We start from the raw sequence: 25,487 nt of genomic DNA, 5'->3' as shown, positions 1-25,487 counted from the left end.
AGCCACTCTGTCCAGCCCCTGGGCCCCTAAAAAAATTTAAAATTAATATTTATCTGCTCTTGGCTGCCTGTCAAAGATGGCAGGAGCCAAGGGCAGTAGGACCCAGAAGCCCCACCCTGCCCCACCCCACCCGCAGCCATTTCCCTGCCTTCCGACCTGCGCACTGTTCCAGCACCAATTGGCTTCTGGCTGCATTGCCAGACTGGGGAGCACAGGGCCGCACCAGTACCCCGGGTGTGTGTGTGAGTGTGTGTGTTTGTAGGGTGAGTCTCACATGCACACCCCACCATACACGTGCACCCACGCCTCCTTCGTACTGCTGTACACACAGACCTCCACACCCACACCCCCTCACACACCCCAGCCACCTTCCCCCCCATACACCTCCTCCCACATGCTCCCAGACCTATACCCCACCACAATATACGAGTGTAAGACTTCATTTTAAGCTATTATATACAATCCCCCCTATGTGCATTACACAAACGCATGTAAACCAGGACAAAAATATTTTTTGAATGAATAAATGTTTTAGATGTTCGCTTTTTAGAATATAATTTAGTAATTTTCTGGTTCCAAGATTGCAAAACCCCTTGTTGAAAGGAGTACTTCTGGGGGCAAGGGAAGGGACTTCTGGTGGCAAAGGTTAGGGGCAGGACTTCCAGTCACAAGATGGTGACCAGGGGGTGGGGCAGCTGTCAATGGGCAGGGCTACCCATGCGGCCCTTGACAGCTTGCCAAAACTTGGTAAGTGGCCTTCCACCTGAAAGAATTGCCCATGCCTGTGGTAGACAACATTGGTGATGAGCAAGGATCCTGGTTTTCCCTAGTAAAAAAAATTGCAAATTCTCTGATAAAAAGTACCACACAAATTCTCTGATTAAAAACCCTAAATCCATTATTAAAATGAAAGGCCACTATATATAGTATCAGTTGAATACAATGTTTTCTTGATATAGTTTCAGTTTTGAAGCAATATGGAAACCTACCAGTTTTTCAATCACAATAATAAAATAAATTCTAAACGCCTATAAATTTTGGTGTCTGATTTTGGGTTGCTTATCATAGAAAACAAGAGCTCCCCCTGCCTTCTTCCTCACAGAGCACAGATCCAAGCCCCTCACTCCCCATCCACAGCCCGCCGGCTCTGCTGGTGCCCCTCCCAAGCCCCCCCTTCCCACATGTACACACCCTGCCCCCCCAGCCCTGTCAGAGAGGTCCCCCAGCTGCCAGGACTATGGGGCCAGGAACCCAGGTCCACAACGCCCTGCCCAATGCAGCAGCACCCAAGCCCCAGCTGCTGCCCCTGAGAGGCAGAGCAGGGCTTCTTGGGGAAGCTCCTTGCTGCTGTGAACTGTGCTGCTGTGGCAAGGCATCCCCTGCCCACATGGCAGCAACAGGGGCAGCAGCGCAGTGTTGTGTCCCTTGCTGATGCTACTGCCACGTGGGCAGGAGGTGCTTCAGCAGGGCAGTATGGAGTTTGCAGTGGCAAGGAGCTTCCCCACATGGCCCCGTTTTGCTCTGCCATGCTGGGTTGCACCCACTGGGCTGTGAAGGATCTAGGGGAGGGCAGCGGGGTGGGGAGCCTACACCCGCCCCCACCCTGTGCATAGATCTAGGGGCACAAGTGTTGTATGCGCAGGGCATACAATGTGAACTAAAAATGAGCAGGAATCTTATCCAGATAAGGCACAGCACTGCATTTATTGGAACATAAGACATAAAACATGCAACATATAAAGAACAGTAAGGTCTGCTTCACTCATTCTCGTACTCATTCATTGATTCATACAAAAGAAACAAGCACGCACACACAGATAGTTAGACAGTCCTGCAAAGGTTAAGGAGTTACCAAGTGCTAAAGTTGCTCAGGTCAGGCTGGCCGGCCAAACTGACCATGAGAGATGGAGTCAGGTTTCGTTGGACACACCCAAAACTCCTCCTTGCAGGTAGAAAAGACCCAAAGCCTTGTCTTTGTTTTCATTTGTTGTAGTGATAGCTGTCTGTACAAGTCTATGGATTCCACTGAGTCAGAGGTGAAGGTCATCCTCCTTATCCTGTCGGCAGGCTGGGATTGGTAGGACATGATCTTATGGCTTTGTGGTCTGCAATCTTCAGGGGGATCATTGCTTGCAGTCTTCAGCCATCAGGGTGAAGCATGGTCTAGTATTTGGTAATCCTTATCTGCTGACTCAATGTTGCTGCAGCCTTTAACTGTTAAACCACAGAAGGCTATTTTCACCAGCTGCAAAAGGACTGTCTTCCTTCACGTTGTCACATACATTCATTCTTTCCACATATGCCAGGCATACCACAGACCCTTACACAAGTGCTTTCCTTATACTAAATTTAAGTTCTGAAGTCACGAGACCAATATGTCCAATATATTTATGCTAAGAAATAAGAAATTTAAAATAGATGGTTAATTCCAGAACACTAATAATGACTGATCAAATTATTATAAAATGTAAATCATAACAAGATTAACTTTATCTTAGTGGTTAAATATTTCATTATATAAAAAGAAAAATAACAATATAAGCAATCAAAGCAATTATAGTTACTGCAGTACTACATAGGCCGCCCCTGTTCCCTCGGGAGTGTGCGCAGCAGCAGCAAGCCAGCCCCACCCCCTGAGTGAGCTGTCTGTGGTCCCATCCTGCTCCCACCAGGACCCTGCAGTTGCAATCCACACACATCCCCTGGCTGGGCAGCATCCCCAGCCCTGCCCAACTCCCTCCTTCCCTATGGGGGCCTCAATCCCTGCCCCTCCACTTATCTGCAGGAGCTGTTCTGAAGGCTGCCTGGAGCCATGTGCATATACATCAAATCCTATGAAATATGAATTTTCATTTCTACTCAAGACAACTTTTACAGTCTTCTCTCCGATGCCTGATGAAGGGTGTTTGTGTTCAAAAGCTTGCAATTAAAGAATTTTTTTTGCAAAAATCTTGTTGGTCTAATAAAAGATATCACCTCTACCATGAGCCCTGATTGCTTATATACATGCACATGGCACCATCTGCCTGACTGCCCTCCTCTTGCTCCCCCAAGCCCCCTGCAGGCTGGAACTTTGCCAGCCTGCAAAGAGCTCTTTGCAAAACTGCAAATTCCGTGCGTTTCTCCGTTAAAATAAAAAATCCACATTTTCCTTGGGCAAAGGGGAAAATCCGCATTTTTTCCATTTTCCCATGTGATGAGCTTCTTGATTAAGCAAGAGGGCACCCACACTGAAATTGGTGCCATTTGCGTGGCATAACACTGGTAGCTTTGTACCTTCTGGGAATTGGCAACAACTTGACACATTTCCTGAGAAGGCAATCTGTTACCAGTCACAACTGGTCACCGGTGAAATCTGTCACCAGGTTCATATTCCATCAGTGGGGAAATCCAGTGGTAACCCTATTTGCTCATGCCAACTACCCAGACTTCTCCAGAGGTGGCATATATCTGGGATCTTTGCCAGACAACCTTTCTTCTCCAGTGGCATCAAGGATTCCTTTACATCAGGGATGCTCAACCTCTGGCCTGCTGGCATCTAGCCTGTGGGGCTCCCCAGAAGTGTGGAAATTTGGCAGTGGGGAATCAGTGGCAGCTAATAGTGCCACCCCTCCCCACTGCCAAATTCCCAAGCCCTGTGTGGTAGGGCTGTATCCTCTCCACCCACATGGTTGGACTGGGGCTGGGCCACATCCTCCCCTCCTCACCACAGCTGGATTGGCGCTGGGCCATGCCCCCTTTCCCCACGGGACCAGATCAGGGCTTGGTCACACCCTCTCCCCCGTCCACAGGGCCAGGTTGGGCTGGGCCAAGTCCCCTTCCACCGCACAGCTGGATTGGGACTGGGCAACACCCCTTTCCTCAGCACAGACAGATTGGGGCTGGACCATGCATCCTCCCTTCCTATGGGTCCAGGTTGGAGCTGGGCCAAGTCACCTTCCACCGCTTGGCTGGACTGCTCCATGCCCCCCTCCACACGGCTGGATGGGGCCCTGCTGTGCTTACCCTGGGTGCCAGATTGGGACCACCAACTCCACTGGGCAAAAGAATTGGGTACCCCTGCTTTATACCATCTCACAGATTCTGCTGATTCCCAGGATGATTGCCAAAGCCAGACAAGAACAAACCAAGCTTGTTCTCATAGTTTTCCACTAGCTAAGATTCATCTGGTGTGTGCAAGCTCTGGTCAGACTTCCAGGCCATCCCAAACTCTTGGTGCAAAATCAGGAAATGTGGACCCAGAATAGGAAGATATTTTTGGCAAAGATTTACTCATCTAAATGTCACATGATTCTTGATGTGGGTGGCTCAACACAGTGCAAGCCCCCAGTATGGGAGATCCTTGAGTATTTGCTGCAGTTAAAACATTCTGGACTTTTAGTTAGCTCAGAGTCCATATTCCAATGATATCAGCTTGTCATCCACCAATACAGCTGCTCTCTATTTTCTTTTCTCCCATGATATCAAGATTTCTCAAGAGGCTAGTGGATACTTATTGTGGTCACAAAGCCTACTCCATTAGTGGATTTTTACATCAACTTTCTAAAACTTATGAAGCCTGTATGGTGCATTGTAGGATGTTCCACCTACCCTCTTATGTTCAACACGTTACTGGAACCTTGGCCAAAAGAATGGGAACTTTGAGGCACTCGTTGTGGAACTACTGTATAGTTTTTTCTTCAAAAACAAAATCATATGGAGACCTTCAAACAATCTATTCTACTTAAACCAATCAATCTGGGGTCTTCTCAAAGCTTGTTTTCCTTGCATTGGAAAAAGGAAGCTACATACTTTAGGTGTATCCAGAATTCCAGTATCTGATGCTGACAGACCCAAATCTTTTAGATTTTCTCCATGTCTATTTGTGGCCAAGCTGGCTACTACAAGGCTCAAGCCAGTTCATGGAAAAGACTGAAAATGTATTTCACTCTGTTATCAGCTGGTTGGTATACTTCTCTCTCCTCCATTTAATAGTTATTCTGGCAGAGCTCAGGTGGCTATTTGCCCTGCTTCTGCAGTGTACTGGTATTTCAAATCTGTTGGGCAGTTATGTGGATCATCCTACGCACATTTGTCTGGCATTATGTGCTGGATTTAGAGTGCTAAATCTGATGCCAGATTTGGGAGGGCAATGCTCCAATATCTGTTTGATACTCCTCAGTCCCATCATCCTGAGTGTGTACTGCTAACATTTAGAGAATCCACACAGACACCATGAAAAGACCAATCAGTTGTTTAGCAGTAACTGATTCCTAGAGGCATTGAAGCCCATTTGGACCCTACATCCTGCTTCTCATCCTTGCTGTAGGAGTGCTCAGTACCATGGACTTTGCATTACAAGGGAATAGGAAAGGACTGTAGTTGCACCATCCTTTATGCCCTCATATAGGACCATGAGGAGGCACAGGATACAATGGCCCCAGCAGTCAGTGATTTATAAAAGATTCAGAGTTCAAACACAAGAGGTGCTCACTCATCTTGCAGTGGGATCCAGATTGACACATTCCAGGGAAGCATGGTTCATGCAGGATAAATAAAACAACTTCCTTTCCAGTTCCAGCTTTACTTGGATTTATACCATCAGGAGAATGCAGATTTTATGTAAACTCTGTACTGTGATTTTATATAAACTCAACTCTTTTCATTTCCTGTATGGTACCACATAGATTTCTGGAAATTGTTTTCTTGTTATGCTACATGGAGAAATGGGTGAGACCAATTACACACATTCTAGCGTGTGTGACATTTCACTTCTGTAAAACTGAAAGAAAGCCTGATAAATGTTGGGCTTAGAAAAACAGTTGGTAGGATTCAGGGAAACCCCAAACTTTAATTGTAATTCCTTAGGGCGATTTTCCTCTTGCAATACACATTGACATAAGACTTAATAATGCCTGGTTGCACAATTATAGAATGAGATTTAATTGACAGTACTTAGTGCATAATAGGTAAATTTGCCTAATCCATTTCCTGAATGTTTACGTGAAGAGCCACACATACTGAACCTAGTACCTCTTTTGAACTCAGTTGAAGTAAGGAAAGTACTGAGAGCAGATTTTAGCTTATTGTGTATAGTGTTCTCTCTCATAAGCAGTGATCAAAAACTTTAACTTTCATTATAAAGGCAAAAGCATTAAATGGGGTCAGTGTCAGAAAGGGACTGTCAAACTCTTTGTGCTTTGCATATCAGAGCTTCGATTGAGTGTTAGTCTGGAGAAATGGAAGGGAATTTCATCACCCTGCTTTCCCCCCACCCCCAGCTTAGATGAAAGGGTGAATTTCTTTTGGCTTGCTTACCGTTAGCGATCACTGATCTGGCTCTCTCGGCCTCTTGTAGGCTCAGCTCATGTGTGTACTCTAAATTCATATGCAGTGTCTCTAACCTAAAAGTCAGCAGCTTACTGGTCTGCATGGTTTGGTTTTGGACTCTCTCACTCCAAGTTCCTGCTCTGGGGGTTTCTCTGGCAGCAGGGTAATACTGATCTGAGGTCCAAAGTCAGGACACAGTACAAGAGTGGCAAGCAGCAGAGGCACAGACATTCTCTTCTGTGGATCATCCTCTGCAACAGGGGAGGATTGTGGCCTGTGTGCTACACTCCTATTCTTATGCACCCCAACAGAAGCTGCCAAGTGAAACTTCCTAAAATTTACTAGATGGGCACAGAGGTATCTGGGAGTATTTCCACACCGGATGGTGTGTGGGCATTTGCAGTGCTGTTGTGAATGTTAACCACTGCTTAGCTGCTGGGTCTCTCCAAATCTAGACCTGGTGGAGCAAGCAAGTAGAACTCCCCTAAAATCAAATGTTGTTGTGGTATTTAACAGGGCTGTGTTGGTCACTATCCTTTGAGTCCTGTCTGTTTAGTTTACTGACACAAATGACATTTATGCTACTGTCAGTTCAGTCTACATCCTCATCAAAATTGCTAGCTAATTGCCAGCAAATTACTGTCAAAGAATCCTTGTTACCTGTGGTGATGGATGCAGATGAAAGAATGCAGCTTGAGTTTCAAGTATCCAGTTCTGCCTGCAGTGCCAGAAGTGAGGAATCTTTTTTTTTTTGACTTATTAAACTGAGCAAATGTTCTGTGGCAGTCGTTGAAATGTAATAAACAGCACAGTGAGACAGACAGGAGTTGTTCTTAAAAAGGGTTTTTTTCCTGTTCTTATTCTAAGTCGGTAATTTCTTTTTCATTCTTTTCTCTTTTTTTTTTTTTTGGCCGTTTCTAGCTGCATTGCACAGAGGAAGCAGTGTATTCTGTGGGCCAGATTCTGATTATTACAGACTCACTAGTCCTAAGTTTCCATATACAAATCAATAGAATGGCACTGATGTAAAACCACCATTGTATTGGAATCGAGACCATTCGCTGTTGTATAACAACACATTTCTTTGGGTAATATCTGTTAACCCCCATGCTGCTGCTGAGGCAGCAAGGAGGCCCACAGTCTGGATCCAGCCCGAGGGGGCCAGTCAAGTTTGACATTCCTGGTTTGCAGTATCAGAGGTTCACTTCCATCCCTGTCTTGAGGAAGTCAGAATATCTGCAACTAATTTTTGTGTGCAAGTTGTCTGCTGCTCCTACTGTCTGCTGGAGTGAATTTCACCCAAAGTACATTGCACACATTTTTGGCCACCTGTTATAGGAGGGACAAATTAGTGGTTCTGTCATATTGAATGACCTCTGCTCCAAGCAGCAACATCTTGAAATCTTTATTTATTGAATATGAAACCTATTCCGTTATCTGTCACCTACAGAGCCTTTTTTCAAACACAGTTGCAGGCTTAGGTATTAAATTTAGAATAGCCTTGCAAAATTGTGCAAGCCAGGGGCTACTTTTTTCCAAGCAAGTTACAATGCAAGTTTGTATCATTTTCAAAGTCAACACAAATTTGGTTCCCGAACGTTTTAATTTTCATGGTAGTTTTACCAACCTGATGTTAAAAGTATCACCTGACCAAAGTATGGTGCTCTGTTTACATTATGTTTATAAAGTCTTGTATGTCTAACTTGTTTTATAACATTGTCTTAATGAATGCCTAAAAGGAATGTGTCCCCCATAATAAATAGATTTAGTAACATTATATTGTCTGTATTTATCACAGAACTAAATCAAGCATTTCAGTGCAGTTGCATATGAAACCAGAGATGATTGATTTAATTTTTGAGAATAAGCAACCAAAGAAATCCACATCCGTATTAAAAAAAAAAGTTTATCAGCAGATGATGAATTATAATCACTAATGTGACTGGCTTTGACAAGTGTTTGAAGTCTTAGATTAGTTTTTAAAAAATTGCTTTCTCTGGCACACTTTTCCACAAAGATGTCAGGAACCAGAAATAAGCTGGGAATAAAAACAGTAATTAAAAATAGATGCAGGGGATCTGTTGACTGCTGAGGTTTTGAGTGATAAAATCATAGTTGCTACCATTTCCCAGAGCCAAGCAAAACTAATATATAGCATTCTTTAAACAAATTACAGACCCTGATACAAGATAGAATGATTTTTTGACCCAGATAAGAACAGGGAGTAAAATGTTCAGAAAGGGAGCAAAGTTGCATGGGTTATTATAAATCTACTGCTAGTATAAGACCTTTTCCTTTCCACATAACTGTTTTTTGGACAACTTGTGGTTACCTCTTCTATTTTCCTCCAGTAAGAAGCCCTGTCAGGTGGGGCAACCCTTTCCAAACATCTTTAGTGCCTAACCTAGATATTTGTGAAACCCAAACGTGGCAATTTAATGACTTTTTTTTGGAACAGTCAATGCCACTTCTTAACTGCTGAAGCACTCTCAACTCAATAAAAAGAAAGGATCCATAGAAGGCAATTAAATATTGGATCAGTGATGGGTTGGTTGCCTGTGCTGCTTCTGCAATTATCCTGTACAGAATTACTCCTTTGTAGTTTGAACTAACCTGAAAGGTGGTCGTTCGGTGGAGAGAAGATTGAGTTGACCTGATTTGTTTTCCATGCTTAAATCAGCGAGACAGTATAGTAGTGTGTTTAACTTAGCATATAACTTAGCCCTCTGGTATGGAGCAGTTTCAAAGTTGTGTGTATTCATACATGTACCCTCAGGGTAGCATCTTTCATCCCAGTGTATCATATGTTTCCCATTATTAATAGTTACTACAAAATTGTGTAAATCTTATTATCTAAAATAGTTGGGGGGGGGAGAATCCAAAATGGACTACTTCTGGTTACATGTTTCCTGTCCTTTCTTCTTCCTCATATGCACCTTTATCCTGAATGTCTTGCTTCATCTTCAATCTGTATCTTGCTTCATCTTTATATCTTTGTGGTGGCTGCTCCATATAACTGGAATTTCCTTCCAGTAATTATTCTCCAAGGACCAATTCCTCAAAGGTTTTTGGGTGCTAACCCCTTTTTCAATGGGACTGTGATGCCTAAATACCTTTGCGGAGCAGGGTCTAAATAACTTCCTTCTTTTTGTTTACATTCCCCTTAATGCATTTCCCTTTTGAAGCCTTTTAGGGATAATGCTGCAAATATAAAAAATCATTTGAAAATCACACTGCTTAAATCTCAGTCTTCCGTTTTTGCCTTATATGTATGGACTGCAATATTTTTCATTTAGATCGTGAATTTAGCGGCTGTGTCATCAGTACTATCTGTGCTGCTATAATGTCCCAATCCACGGCTTCTAATATCACTCCCACTTACAGCATTAGGGCTGAATGTTGGTAATAAGGCCTGTTATTTTGCTTATGAATTACTGCATCTGGATTTGATCCTACATTAAAGTATAGGAGTCCTTTAATGTTCCTTCACTGACATTTCCTTCTTTTCTCTCCTTATAAACTGGTTTACTTAGCAGTTTCTGTCTTCTTGGATAATTGCCTTGAAATATTTTTGCATGAAAGAAGGCTTAATCCTCGTGGAACATCATGTGTATGACACATCCATCAGGAGTTGTCCATGTGATACTATTTGTGAGATTCTTTGGATTGCTACAGTATGACAGTAAAAATTATACCAGTTACAGGGAAACAAGCTTCTCAGTCACCTTTTACTTTCCATTCAGTGGGTTTCAGTGCTGCCATTTGACTATTGAACCAATGCTCCAAATCAGGGGTGGGCAATTATTTTGGCTGGAGAGCCACTTAATGAGTTTTGGTCTCCTCTCAAAGACCACATTTCTCTCTCTCTTACCCTGATCCCCACGCCACCTGATCATGCTGCCTAGAACTGCAGCACACCCTGATTCCCCACCCTGCCCAGAGCTGCAGCACACCCCGTTCCCCACCCTGCCTGGAGCTGCAGCATGTCCTGATCCCCACCCCACCCAGAGCTGTAGGATGCACCAATCCCCGCCCTAACCTGGAACCTGCCACCCACATCTTACACCAGCACCAGCGTGGCGCACTGAGTGCCCAGGTGGGCACCAGCATCAGCTGTGGACACAGCCAATAGGTTCTGGGTGGAGATGAGGGCATCCATTCCAGTCCACAGCTTGACATCATGTCAGTGCTGGGCATAAGCAGTCCCATTCACCCACCCACCTGATGTAGCAGACACTGCCCCACCCATCCAGCACCATGTCTGTGGACTGGATCCCATGAGTTCGTGGCCAGTCGCCTGTGGGCTGGATACAGGCAGTTGGCGGGCCAAATTTTGCCCACCCCTGCTCTAAATAAAAGAACAAATATGCATGAAATTAGGGTCCAAGTAATGAAAAATTGCTTCACCCGTTTTTGAAATGAGGCTGAAAGTTGCGTTCTTGACTCAGTAACTGTGGACTTGTTAATATGGAGCAAGGTTCTCCGGCTGGTGGTCTACATGTGGCCCATGAAGGGTTAACTCACAATTCCCTGTTTGGGCATCACTCCAATGCTGCTGGGGGTCTTTGGGCTCCCATGCTGTCTCCTCCACCATCTGCTTCCTGCTCCTGCTACTACTCCTGCTTTTGGGGGTAGGGTAGGGCAGCCTATGGGGCCAGGGGTACTTGCTGGAAAGCACAGTACAGTAGGGAGGTGGGGGCATTCATGGTGCAGTGGGTGCCCATGCTGCTTGCATCCTGACAGGCATGTGACTTGGCAGGAGTGTGTGACCCCTAGCCTCTCAGAAGTTGGACATTCCTGGTCTGAAGTCTGCCTGCCTATCTCTTTGGAGATAGATAACATAAGATAGCATCATGAACTATAGCCATTCAGGCCATGTCCAGACGAGCACAGCTGTGCGGTATGTGGTGCCACAAACATGTCTGCAACATCACATACCATGCATTTAGATGTTCTCTGTGCTGCAAGGGCGCACTCCCCGTGCGTGCATTGCTCTGCTTTTTTTTCGGGGGGGGGTTTGACCCCTGGATATTCAGGGGTCAACCCCTCCCCAGGGAAAAAAAACAGAGCAGCACGCTCATGGGCAGCATGTGCCACTCAAAAGCGAAGCCAGGCCACTCAGAGCCATGCTGCAGCTGCCGGCCAGGCTCCATGTGGCAGAATCGCTGCTGCTGCTGCAGCCCTGGGAGGACCTCAGGTAGGGCTGATGGTGTCAATCCAGTGCTGGCCCTAGTCTCTCCTACCCCACCCAGGGTAGCTTACTGCATGCCAAAATGTGTGTGGCACAGGCGTTCCCCAGGGACAAGTAGCGGCAGCGCAAGGTGTGCTGCTGCTACTTATCCCTAGGGAACCAAACATCTATGCTTGTCTGGACGTGCCCTCAATCTCTGACAGCCATGATAAGGTTAGTAATTGTTTTAGAAAATGATCCTGGGTCCTTGTTGCACGTTACACTTAGGACATGTTAACTGTGCTTAAAATGTGAGCATTCAAGCAGTAAAACACGTGCTAAGTGCCATTGTAGCATGGCAGAGTTAGGACTTTTCTGCTAAGGAGTATCCCCAGGTCATATTTCCTAACACGTTTTGAACTACTTTCTGACTGCTCCACAGAGGTAATATGATCAGGACACTGTTGCATTGCAGGGGCTGGGAGTGACAAGGAGGGGTCCAAGCCCCCCCACCTCACCAGAGCTGGTTCAAGACACCTGTTCCAGTGTCTCTAGGAAACTGTTCCAATATGTGCACCCGTTGGAGGAGCGGTTCTGTTACTTTCCCACACTGATCATAAACTGGCCTCTAGTTTGTTGCTTGTAGCTTCTTGCCCACATCAGCATGAATTCACCCTTGCGCCAGAGTCTTTTCATCTGCTGTTTTCTCCTTGAGCCATGCTGCTGTGCTTTAAGTGGCACTGACGTGGTTTATAGATCTTGTGATGACTCAGGGGTGCATTTCACTCATCAGTTCCTGTTTGAATAGTTGGCTCATTAGAAAGAGAGGCTGGATTAGCATTTGCGTAAAGGTAAAGAACCATTTTGAGTGAAACTGCTGTTCACATTAAATAATTGAAAAATAAAAACTATGACGTTATACCTCGTTTCTGAAACTGCCGCCTTTTTAATTGTGAATGCTACCTTTTGAAATCTCTGCGTAATATATAAATATCCAACCTGGCAACATTTGGTACCTCATAGCCCCATTTTATTTTGAAAGGTATAAAAAAAAAACTGTTTGTGCAACGGACACCGAAACATTCCTCCAGCAGGCTGTTTTAGGAATAAGAAAGCTGGTTGCTTTATTTACATCTTGCATTGTCTTAATTTTAGTGAGATTTAGCATATGAAAATAAATCAGTAGAGCTGTGAAATATAATATGGGATTATTTTGGTATTCAGTTACTGTAAACTGAAGAGTTTTGTGTTTCTTGAATGTTCATTAAAATGTCCTTTCTCTTTCTCCTAGGTATCCTCATGGGAGCTTTCATAAAAATTATAGAGTCTCAGAAACTGGCCAACTGGAAGGTATATTTGAAGCAATTCAACTTGACTTGTAGTTATGCTCTTTGGCAGTTTTAAATACCAATTTTTTTTTTCCTGCAAAACTCATTTCTTTAGGTTTAATTTCCAAAGTTTTGTTTTCTTTTTGCTTTCAGGGTGGAAGGTGTTTGTCACCTTTGTGGCAGCATAACATTTTTTATGGCACGGCAAAGGTCGAGCAAACAGACATCCATGCCCCTTTTCATGCATACAGAGATGTGCTTTAGAGATTCCCCATTCCCTGTAAGTGGAGAAATCCAGGGTTCTTTGCTTACAGACATGCCCCAGAGATTGCCCAGGGCGTAAGTGGGAAACCCTGTCTTTCCCCTCTTACAGAGACAGACCTCATAAGTGTCCAGGGTGTGTCTGTGTAAGCGAGAAACATGCTGTCTGTTGTCCCACAAGATTGGGCCCCTGCCCAGTGCAGGACAACAGATAGCATGTGTTTTGCCCAGTGAAGCAGATTAGTTGTGAGACACATCCCACCACAGCTGATCTTTGCATGTCAACCTCTGCTTATAGCCCAAGAAAACCAGCACCATGAGCTACTTGGTTTTTTTCTTGTTTTTAAGGGTTTTATCTTGCTGGATGCAGAGTGCCTTCTCAAAGGTGTCAAGCCTTTTCTGTTTCTGTTAGATTAACAGCAGTACAGGGTTCTCAGCATCTTGCAGGGTTAGAGTTATTGGAGTAAAAAACACATTAGTTCAATCTTTTTTTTCATATTGGCTCCTCTCCATACATTGCCGTGCACTTAGCATTAACACTGTAATGTTGAGGCTTTTCTTAGAAAATACTGTTTGTCTCCCACAATCCTAAATGTGATGCTTATGGAAAATAGCTAGTGGGTGGGTGGGTGGGCAGGCATGGCACTAACCTGGAGCACTATAAAGAAGGCCTTAGGAGGACCCTCTTGTGCCCCCCACTTCCCCACTACAGCTGGAGCTTCTCTCACCACTAGATTGTCCACTCCCCATTGCCATCACCGGCAGCACTTGATAGTAATGCCAGTTGGCAGTGACAGCAATTTGTAGTATGCAGCAGTGAGGATAAGCTCCAGCGCTCAGCCTCAAGAAAATGGGCAGTAACAGCTGCGCTAGGGGTGTGCAAGAGTGCCCACTAAATTTGTAGCCCAGTAGTCCAGGGTGCAGACTGTACTTAGTTACACCTCTGCACTTGGAGGTTTGGCCTGTTTGGTAGAGAAGAGCTGGAGCTTTTCTTCCAAACCACTTCAAAACAGAATGAGCTGCATTACTGATTTAGGGGGGGGGGTTGTTTGTTTGTTTGTTTGTTTTTAATAAAGTTTATGCTTTAAAGATGTAGCAAATGGCAGCATATAGAACAAATAAGTCATAAATCAAATCGTCCTCTAAAATATTTTGGGTGCCTGTACACAAGCCAGGAGGCTGCTCTGATGTGCTGTAATTACAGTGTGTCGGAACAGACTCAATTAATCAAGTCTGCTGGAGCGTGGTAATTACCACGCTTCAGCTAGCCTCCGCGTCTCGTGTATCAGCATTTCGATTCTTCAAAATGGCAGCAGAGGGCGCTTTAATTAAAGCTTATTTGACAAGCTATAGATAAAGCGCCTCCACCACCATTTTTAACTGTGGGAACGCTGATACTTAATACACTCCAGGTGCTTTAATTAGAGTGGCTCTTGGAGCTGCTCTAATTAAAGCACACCCCATCCCCCCCAGAGCACATGTAAAAATGCCTTTCCATTCTGCACCACAAACCTCTTGGGAGTCTCTTGGAAATGTTCTACTAGTAAATGCTATGAGACCAAGTGGTGATTATAGAAGCAGCACTTTCCACTCCATATGCTGGAAGCATGGCATAAGCTGCCTTTTTGGGAGCAGAGACAATGTAGCTGTGCAGAGGGGTGTCTCTAGTGTCTGATCCTCCATAAAGTTTCTTTTCTCTGCCTCTGCTTAAATACAGAGCTTTCCCTTTGGAGGGGGAGAATACTTGCAGCAGTGACTCCTTGTGGTGAGTCCCACAATGGCTTGAAGATTTTGCCCACTGCAGGTTTATATGCATTTAGAAAGCAAGTAGCTCATGATTCAGGTATCCAGGCTGTAGGTGTATTGGTCTACAGGCAAAAGGAATCAGAAGTTGTGGCAGAGGTGATATCTTTTATTAGACCACCTAGATATTTGCAAAAACATTTCTTTATTTGCAAGCTTTCAGGCGCACACACCCTTTCTCAGGCATAGGAAAACACAAAGATTGTAAAATTTCTCCTAGGTAGAAGTGAAAATTCATATTTCACAGGACAGCTGAAAGTGTTGTAAGATCTCCTGGTTGGAATAGTTTATTTTGTACAAATTAGGCTCAGATCAAAACTGAAACAGTCTTTTTACCTTAAAATATCTGGTGGCAAGCACCCTGCTCTCCTGCCTGTTGTTGGAGGTAAATTTGCATTTTCACAGAGCTCAGAGGCACCTCAACACACAAGAATTTCCTGCCCAGAACATTCCATCTCCCCGCTCTCCTGTGAAATATGAAACATCATAACCGGAAGGAAACATAATTCTGCGTCCTGCTTGCCACCAGTCAACTTCGACGTAAAAAGACTGTTCCAACTTTTATCTGAACCTAATTTGCACAAAATGAACCATTCCAACCAGGAGATCTTACAACATCTTCAGCTCTCCTGTGAAATATGAATTTTCATTTCCACCAAGAAGTTCTACAATCTTTGCATTCTCCTGTGCCTGAGGAAGGATGTATGTGTCCGAAAGCTTGCAAATAAAGAATGTTTTTGCAAATATCTAGTTGGTCTAATAAAAAGATATCACATCTACCACAAGTTCTGATTCCTCTAGCTTATGATTATCTTCTGGTTTATTATCAGATGATTTAATCTTCAAACTCTTTATTTGTTTTCTGTGATCTAATTGTTAGAATTGAAGCGGTGGGAATTGGTTTAAAACAAAATGGTTTAAATTGCCAATTTTATTTTTGATTAAATCCCTTAGAAGACCTGGCCACAGGTCCTTCAGTTTCACAGTATTCCAGCTAGTTTCTGTTCATAGACTGGCAGACAAAAAAGCTTATTTTCTGCCTTGTTTCACTTCTAGTTGTGTTTCAATGTTGAATAAATTATCTGTCTTTTTATGTATTTAAATTACTTACTATTGGCTTTAACATTGGTTGCCAATTTCAATTTTAATTTTAAATGTTTTAATTTAAAAAGAATTAATGTAAATGGAATGAAAATGGAATGCAATGCAGCTGAAATACATTATGATTTCTTTAAAAAAAGAATTAATAAATGTTAATCCTCCTCAAAAATTAGTATACAGATCCTATGGAACAGGAATAAGAGTTGCAGGTCAGATGGTGCTGCCTAGGAGATCTACTTCTTCAGCTGCCTATACCTAGCAATTTCTGTTTTTTGCATATTGACTTTGCTCCTTGTGTTGTGGAAACAGTATGGACATATATCCCTGCCCTAAGAAATTTATCATCTAAATTTCTTGCTGATAAGCTTTAAGAAGACACCAGTGAACTTTCCTGTGCTTCCTGGTAGATAAAATGCCTGGCGGTCACAATGATAAAAAAAGTCTTGTGCCTGGCTTCGGTTTAAATGTAGAGTGGATTCTTTCATATTGTATCCACTTTATTCCCTCCTCCTACACTTCACTTTTAGCTAAATTAAAAAATGCATTCAGTAAAGAAGGTTTTATGCCTCTAATGTTCAGTTATGGAATCAGTGGAAAATGGGGGTCGTTACTGAATTGTACATAAAGAAGATATCATAAAAGATATTGCTGTTAAATGTATTTCAACATAGGAGATGAATTCCGTTTACTGATAAGTCTGCACTATCCTGTATGGCCAGAAGATATGTTCATAACAAGTGCTGATTTGAATGCAGTTTTGCATAGACAGATGTTTCTATTTTGAAGAATGGGACTTTGAACAAAGTTCAGGCCATGGACACTGTATACATTGGAATCTTGGGATTTGGTGCTGTTCATCCTGTGTTTAAAGAGTCCTTATTGGTGTCTATAAAAACTATAGGCTTTTGGCAGTCAGAGCTTTTGGGAATCTTGTAGGAGCCAGTGGTGTTCAGAAAAACACATTGGGCCACAGATTATGCATCAGTGACTTGGCTTCCCTGCTTAGACTGCCAGCAAAAAAAGGGTGCCAATTACTGGTGGTGTGTGTTTTTGCAAGCCAATGTTAGCCAAGTGATTAGAGCAAAAGACTTGGAGTCAGGAGACCTAGAAGCCTAGTTCTAATATACATTATTGTTCATTTGCATCATTCTGACCTCATAAAACAAGTTTAATGTGGATCCAAATTACATTTGCAAATGAGAATGAAGCCTGTGAAACTGGCATGCCTATTCCAAAGCCCATTAAAGTCACCAGGAGTTTATTTATTGATTTCAGTGAACTTTGGATCAACCTTTTTGACCTTAAAACTCTGTCTGTAAATGAGATACTAAATTTACCCCTTGCCCTCTATTATAAAGCCTTTTCAAATCTTCAGGTGAAAGGCATTTTATTTAAATGCATACCTGACAGTGAGCGTTCACTATCAACTATGCTTGGGACCATGATCTGATATTACATGGTCCACTGATCAGCTATCTAATGGAAACAGTATTTGGTAACTATTAACCTTGATTAAATTCAGGTCAGTGACTAAAAGGTGAAAGGTGTATGTGCCCTGTGACCATTCACCATCCAATTTCCTTTCAGGTTTTGAAAGCCTACAATAAAAATAGTAATGCTTTCTATAATAATATAGAAACATCTTCCTTCATGGAAAATGGTTTGTTTTCCATGCAGCTTGTTTAGGAGCAGTTGTTCATGGTAAATAACACTTTGTTCTCTATCATCAAGTAAAAGTATTTTGAAGGATAATCTTAAAGTAGTTAACTATCCCCACAACCTCATTTTGCAGGTGGAAATGAAGCAGACTAATATAGTGTTCATTTCTAAGCAATTTTACTTCTTAAAAATCGTTCCACTTAAAAGTGACTATATTTGTTTTCTAATGTCTTATTATTTCAGCTATTGTGCAGCCCTTGAAATCTTTCCTCACTTTTTATTTTGCAGGAAGAAGAAATGTTTCGTCCAAATATGTTTTTTCTTCTTTTGCTTCCACCTATTATATTTGAATCGGGATATTCATTGCACAAGGTGAGACCTTGTACAACTTTTATTTACACTCTGAAGTTTTCCCTGGAACAGATTTTCTAAGCTGCACTTATGCAAATCTGGAATAATTTAACTTAATTACAGCATATTTGTGCTTCTGTAATTGAGAGTAAAATATAGCCTCTTTGACCCAGAAAGCAGGGAATGTAGATTCTAATATTATTTAACTGAGCATTAGTTGCTAAATACTGTAGAAACATAAGAAGTCATGTTCCATGCTCCAAGAAGTTTATAATCTGATGCAGACAAGATAAGGAAGAAGGGCCTGAACAGAAAACTGGAACAGTCCTTTCTTCTTCTCCCTTTAAAGTTGACCACATCCCACTTCCATTTGAAACATTTCCTTTTGACCTGGCTTTGCACAATCAAAGATGTTGGCCCTAATTAGGATATGGGCATTATAATAAAAAATCCTCTTTGTGTTATGAAAAAACAGATGGATTTTAAGATTGCAGCATGACAAGAAGGAGAAGTATGTTTAATTGATCTGCTCTGTTGTTGTATCTTAAATTTTAGTGAAGTTTTAATTCCAAAATTAATGGCAGCTAGGACTTCTAGTATCATTGTGGAGAGAATTGTAATAATCACACTGAGCTAAATGAGAATTTGACCCTACATAACAGACCAGGAAAGATATTAGTTTAATCTATTTTTAATTAATAACAGGAAAGTAAGATATTTGCAATGAAATTAAATCACAGCCTGAAATTCTTGGTTAGTACAAATATAAAACTTTGTTAATTTAAAAAGGACTGCTTAAAATTATTCTAGACTTATAATTTGAGACTATGTATTTAACCTAAAGGTGTAGAATAAAATAACTGAAGCACAGAGATTCTTGAGTTAAGGCTGAAGCTCTGTTCTTAAGGGTGGTGGATGAAAACCTAGGCTTGCCATCTTTGCATAGTTTTAATGTTCATGCAGCGCTGTTAGTGCACAAAGAGCAAGCCTTGAAATGTCTTTACCGATCTGTCTGAGTAAAGATACATTACTGTGGATCTATTGAACTCAAGCCAATCAAGTGTTAAGCACAGATAACCAAACAATTGAAGCTTGCTTTTACTCTGCTATTTCTGTTGCTTTACTGCTGTTTAGCTGTCTCACTGAAGGACCAAAGAGCCTCAGTTGTGGCCCAGACCGCTTGGTAGTGTACAGGCACAGAGCAAAAAAACTATCCCTCTGCAATGCCTTTTCACTCATTCACTTTATCTTGCTTTTGTGTTTTAGGGTAACTTCTTTCAGAATATTGGTTCCATCACCCTATTTTCTGTATTTGGCACAGCTATTTCAGCCTTCATCGTAGGAGGAGGAATTTACTTCCTGGGTCAGGTAAGAGAAACATCCTTGAAATGACTGCTTTTTTTTTTACAGGAAAGAATAGTAACAATCACACAAATAGGAGCCTATTTGTGCCCCCACACAATGAGTTACCAGGTATTTCTCTCCTAACTTACCTCACTTGCAAGTTAGCTCATGAAATTGAGCTTTTTGAAGGATGAAATAGATTCATAGATGCTAGGGTCGGAAAGGACCTCAGCAGATCATCGAGTCCGGCCCCTTGCCCTGGGCAGGAAAGAGTGCTGGGGTCAGATGACCCCAGGCAGATGCCTATCCAGCCTTCTCTTAAAGACCTCCAAGGTAGGGGAGAGCACCACCTCCCTTGGGAGCCCATTCCAAATTCTGGCCACCCTTACCATGAAGAAGTTTTTCCTGATATCTAGACTAAATCTGCTCTCTGTCAGTTTATGACCATTGTTCCTTGTTACCTCAAGAGGAACCCTGGTGAACAGAGCATCTCCGATCCCTTGCTGCGTCCCCCTAATGAATTTGTAGGTTGCCACAAGATCACCTCTCAGCCTTCTCTTGTGGAAGCTGAAGAGGCCCGGGGCCCTCAGTCTCTTCTCATAGGGCATGTTCTGTAAGCCCCTAACCATACGAGTGGCCCTCCTCTGGACCCTCTCAAGTCTATCAACATCCTTCTGGAAGTACGGTGCCCAAAACTGGACTCAGTACTCCAACTGTGGTCTGACCAATGCCACATAGAGGGAAAGTATCACCTCCTTGGATCTGTGTCATGCATCTGCTGATGCACGATAAAGTGCAGTTAGCTTTGCTGGTGATTTTGTTACACTGACAACTCATGTTCATCTTGGAGTCCACTATGACTCCAAGATCCCTTTCTGCTTCTGTGCTGCTGAGATAGGTGGATCCAGGTGGAAGAACTTATTACACAGAAGGATTACGGTTAATTGCTGGTACATAAATGCAGCAGGAGCTACAGTAAAGAATTGAGCAAAGGAATGGCAGCCTGAGACCTCTTTAATTTCTAGTTTTAGGATTGTTGATGACACACTGCATAGCTTGGATAAATTCATTTAATCTTTTATTTCTCTCTCAGTTCCTTATTTATATATCTGAGCTAACAATAGTTCCCTGTCTCACAGCCGCTTTATAAACTGTCCCTAGAATTCATAGAAATTTTGATTCTAAAGTATGTAAATGTTTTATTAAGATTTTCATCATAACTTTAGTTTATTCAAATGGATTAAAATGCAGTTTGAAACCATCTGATGTTTGAATACTAAATAAATGTATGCTTAGTGAAAAATAATGGAAACATAGCTGATTTTTTTTTCTTTTAGGCAGAAGTAATTTATAAACTCAACATGACAGACAGGTAAGCTCTTGGTAAAATTGCCTAGTATGTCATACAGGGCATTCTTGAAAGTAAATACAGCTTGTATAGTAATTCATTGGGATTAACATTTTAACTTTTCTGATGCCTTTTCCCAAGTGAATTGTATAAAGGCTCCCTAACTCAAAACATTCATCATCAATGGGACTGTTAAGATAAGGGAAATACAACAATGAACAGTGTGCAAAAATGTTTTCACAGTCTTTTCCCAAATTCCTCCCCCCCCCCAGCTTCGATACATAAAACCTCTACGTGATGGTGTGCATTTGGTTAACTGACGTAATTAAAATATCAGTAACATAATGAAGGGGTGGGGGGCAAATGTGGCAGCAGCTCTGAGCACTCGCTTAAGGGGAGAGGAGGACTGCAGAAGTACCAGCTGCCACTGCCCAGAGCACAGAGCTGCCTCAGTAAGCCTCTAAAATACAATATGAAAAGATGGTTTTCTCATCCAGCCCTTTTCCTTAAAGAAGTAATAAATTTATAAGGATCGGTATCCCCAAATTTTTTAAGTATTTGGCAAAGGTTTGATTTTTTTTAGAAATCCACCAACTTACACCAGAAGTCAGATGCTGCTCTTGTTTACACTGGTGTAAGTACAGATGGAGCAGAATATTTGGCTTTAATATTTTTGTGTGGTTTTTTTATTTACTGAAGTCCGCAAATCATTTGACTAGTTGGAACCAGGCCAGGAAATGTGACAAGAAAAAACATTCATAAATTACAGAAGTCTTCCATACCTGACTCTAGCATCTGGCTGTACACAGCTGAATGCACTCATTACTTTGAGGGGGCTCTCTCTCTTGTCTTAGGATCTAATGAAGTATTATAGTCTCTCATGAAATTAGGCTGTTTTGTCCTCCCTGATGGGGAACACTGTAAGTGAAGCAGATAGCAAGGTGAAACCAACATCATGAAACAACAACACAGTCTTTTATATTAGTCATGCAGTCTCTGAATAAATATTTAGCAGAAAATTCCTATGTCTAGGTTTGTTATATATTCTGTCAAAATGATGAATTCCCCAATGCTTGTCTACAACTAAAACCCAGTATACTGGCATGAGGAGACCTACAATAAAAACTAAAGTGTGACAGTTCTTCTTTATACATGACATCTGAAATGTTAAATATTGTAACAGTGAAAGCAAACTGAGTATCACCCCAGATGATAAAGCCTCTTTCAGTTTCAGCAACTTTAATAGCATGACAGTGGATTTGAGCTGTGCCAAAGTTAATTTATCAAGTAACTGCCTAGGATAGGTTTTGCATTGTTAATAAGATTTTCTACGGTTTGTTCATTCTGTATTGTTGCACAGCTCTGATTTGGACTGACATATATCAAAGAACTGTTTCTGTTGCATATCGAAGAACCATTATGCAGTGTTCTTCTTTTTTATTTTTGTGGGACATCTTGATGAGATGCTTGGGGTGAGGTGTATTGTTCCTACCACTTTATAATTCAGTCAGTAGTGTAAAAATGTCTCTTAGTTTATGTTTGTCTGTCGCATTCATTACAAAGTCATCCTTATAGCCTTTAAATGTAGCATTTAGCACAAGTTATTAGGGCTAATGGAAAACTCAGAGTATGAAGGATCCCTATTTCATGAAGCTCTATTAACAGATCTTCTATATTTAACAGTTGATCCTTTCTCCCAGTAAGCAAACAACACTTTTCTGATTTATGCATTGTTGATCAGCTGTTTGTTAATGGGTTTCTGCAAAATAATCTGTAGTAATCCAAAGATATGTACAGTGTTTCGTAGGGCTGTGCGAGGCTTCGGACCGTGCTTTGGATCCGGAGAAGCTTCAGATGCTTCTGCGTCCGAAGCAGCACGTCCGGATCGAAGCACTGGCTTCATTAGGCTTTCCGAAGTGATTCAGAGCTTCCGAAGTGCTTCGGAAAAGCTTCAGAGATCCGGCCATAGGGTATAATGGGGAATCAATGAAATATTTATAACTTTGTTGTTTTTTGTCTGATTTGGATTAAATATGCAGGGGTGGTAGCCTCTGCTGAGAGCATGAAGCCTGCCATGTATCAAGAAGATTGGTGCAGAGGTTCGGGGGGAACCGCACCCCACATTCGTGAAAGCAAAACTCATGTCATGTCTATGTGTTACAACACAGTGGGGTGAAAACTGCAGGGGTGGTAGCCCCTGGTGAAGCCACAAAGCCTGCCAAGTTTCAAGAAGATCAGTGCAGGGGTTTGGAGAGAACTGCACCTCAAGCTGCTGACAGGCAAAACTCGTGACATAGATGACCCTGTGTGTGTTAAGGTGCAGCGGGCTGAAAACCGCAGGGGTGGTGGCCCCTACTGAGGCCACGAAGCCTGCCAGCTGTCAAGGCGGTAGGTGCAGGGGGGTTCTGGGGCCTTGCACCTCTGGCTGCTGACAGGCAAAACTCGTGTCACGGGTGCTTATGCAACTGTGGCTGTCTGGGGGGGGCTCGACACTACTGCAGGCCTGACTGCTAAGCTGCTGTGTTACAAGTCACCAATCAATCATGATTCACTCAGGGACCAGCTCAATACACAGTTGCTAGCTGACCTAACCAGTTAATTAACATCAATTAACACCTACAAAACCAGAGACTAAAGAGAGGAAATAATCAATACAGACAATTAACTGCCCCAAGACAGAGACAGACACAGTTGCACAAACACCCATATCACGAGTTTTGCCTGTCAGCAGCTAGGGGTGCAGGGCCCCAGAACCCCACTGCAACAATCTCCTCAACAGCTGGCAGACTTCATGGCCTCAGCAGAGGCTACCATCCCTGCAGCTGTCACCCTGCTGCGCCTTAACACACTCAGTGTCACCCATGTCACAAGTTTTGCTTGTCCGCAGCTTGAGGTGCAGTTCCCCCCAAACCCTTGCACTTACCTCCTTGAAACTTAGCCGGCTTTGTGGCCTGAGCAGGGGCTACCACCCCTGCAGTTTTCAGCCCGCTGCGCCTTAAAACACACAGGGTCATCTGTGTCACGAGTTTTGCCTGTCAGCAGCTTGGGGTGCAGTTCCCCCCAAACCTCTGCACCTTTCAACTTGAAACCTGGCAGGCTTTGTGGCCTCACCAGGGGCCGCCACCCCTGCAGTTTTTCACCCCACTGTGGTGTAACACGTAGACATGACATGAGTTTTGCTTTCAAGAATGTGGGGTGCGGTTCCCCCCGAACCCCTGCACTGATCTTCTTGAAACTTGGCAGGCTTTATGCTCTCAACAGAGGCTACCACCCCTGCATATTTAATCCAAATCAGACAAAAAACAGCAAAGTTATAGATATTTCATTGCTTCCCCATTATACCCTATGGCCAGATCTCTGAGGTGGCTCCGAAGCTTTGGAGCCGCTTCGGCCAGATCGAAGTGGAAACCTGGTCTAGAGCTCCGGGTCGGATTGCTGCCATCCGAAGCAGCCAGATCTGAAGCCAGACTGCATAGCTACCTACTAGCACAGGCCTAGTGTTTTGCTATTGCTTATTATTGTCTAATATGTTATACATTTACACTAGCTTATTCTTTTCTTTTCTTTTCTTTTCTTTTCTTTTCTTTTCTTTTCTTTTCTTTTTGTTTTCACAGTTTTGCATTTGGATCCTTAATATCTGCAGTTGACCCAGTGGCTACTATTGCCATCTTCAATGCTCTTAATGTAGATCCTGTGCTTAACATGTTGGTATTTGGAGAAAGTATTCTTAATGATGCAGTCTCCATTGTCCTGACAAAGTAAGTACAGTCAAACTATGTGTTTGTGAAACAAAGGAAACAGCAGTTATATAATAATTATTAATAGTCATTGAATTTGAATTTGGATGTAGGGCACCCTCTTAGTTTACCACAAAGGTGCTTTCTTTTACCTTGTAGCTCTAATGAATTTTGTTACTGATTTCTTTATAAAATGCAACCCCTTTGATTTTTTCATAAAAAACTATATAGATAGAAGGTAGAAAATACATAATGATTTTGATTTAATATTGTGGAGTTGCTTGTGTGTATGGCCAGCAGTTATAATTAGGGGCTAGTCAGTCTCATCTCGATCCTATTCAAAGTGCCTAGACCAATGGTTCTCAGCTTTTTTGGAATCAAGGCATCCCTCATTGAGCTTGAGACACCCCTCCATAACTTCTGTGTATTGAGTGGATGGGGGATCATCTAAGCAAGGAAAAGCCTGAGCTTATCCTTATCTGCTTAGTTTTTTCTGCTTGTCTCCTAATATCTTACGTTTCCTCAAAAAGATTTGATGGCACACCCAGCACCCTGGCCGAGATCAGAGGCCTAGCTGCTCCACACATTTATGCTAGTTAATTTACAGCAGTTTTATACACCAATGTAAACAACAGTATCCAGAAGGGAGAGATGAGCAGCTATTCTGGAGTAAATGCATGCTGTAGTCTATGTGGCAGGGGAGCAGGTAACAGGCTATTTGTCTTGAACAAACATTACCTTCAAATAAGCTGTAGACATAACACTTGAATTGGTGTAGTTTTATTCCCAGTAATTCTGCACTTGATTCAGATAAGTCACAGCAATGTAGGGCTGTATGTTGTGTCCATTTGTTATTTTACATGTGTGTAAAAGCTGAATACACTGAGATGAACTTATTCTATATCCAAGTCATTATTATTATTGTGATCACATTTAGCCTAAGAGTATCTCATCCATACAGTGCAGATCTACTATGAAAATTACCTTAAAAATGTGTTTGTGGGATTCCATCTGTGTTGTATCTCATTGACCCAAGATTTGATTCATTCAGTTTACAAGTTCAGATGTGTCACTTT

At 42.5% G+C, this 25,487-nt stretch overlaps 1 protein-coding gene across 1 annotated transcript in view; it reads left to right on the top strand.

Moving 5' to 3' along the window:
• The window catches only part of SLC9A8 (solute carrier family 9 member A8), a 67,988-nt gene that overhangs the window by 16,524 nt on the left and 25,977 nt on the right, over window positions 1-25,487 (top strand). The window contains exons 4-8 of the mRNA XM_006267418.4: window positions 12,771-12,829; window positions 17,920-18,003; window positions 19,249-19,350; window positions 20,664-20,698; window positions 24,289-24,432. Of these exons, the coding sequence (XP_006267480.1) occupies window positions 12,771-12,829; window positions 17,920-18,003; window positions 19,249-19,350; window positions 20,664-20,698; window positions 24,289-24,432 (424 nt within the window). The remainder of the gene's footprint in view (window positions 1-12,770; window positions 12,830-17,919; window positions 18,004-19,248; window positions 19,351-20,663; window positions 20,699-24,288; window positions 24,433-25,487) is intronic.

This window comes from Alligator mississippiensis, chromosome 9, assembly GCF_030867095.1.
Source record: "Alligator mississippiensis isolate rAllMis1 chromosome 9, rAllMis1, whole genome shotgun sequence".
NCBI classification, from domain to species: Eukaryota; Metazoa; Chordata; order Crocodylia; family Alligatoridae; genus Alligator; species Alligator mississippiensis.
This window is presented reverse-complemented; position numbering and strand designations above follow the sequence as displayed.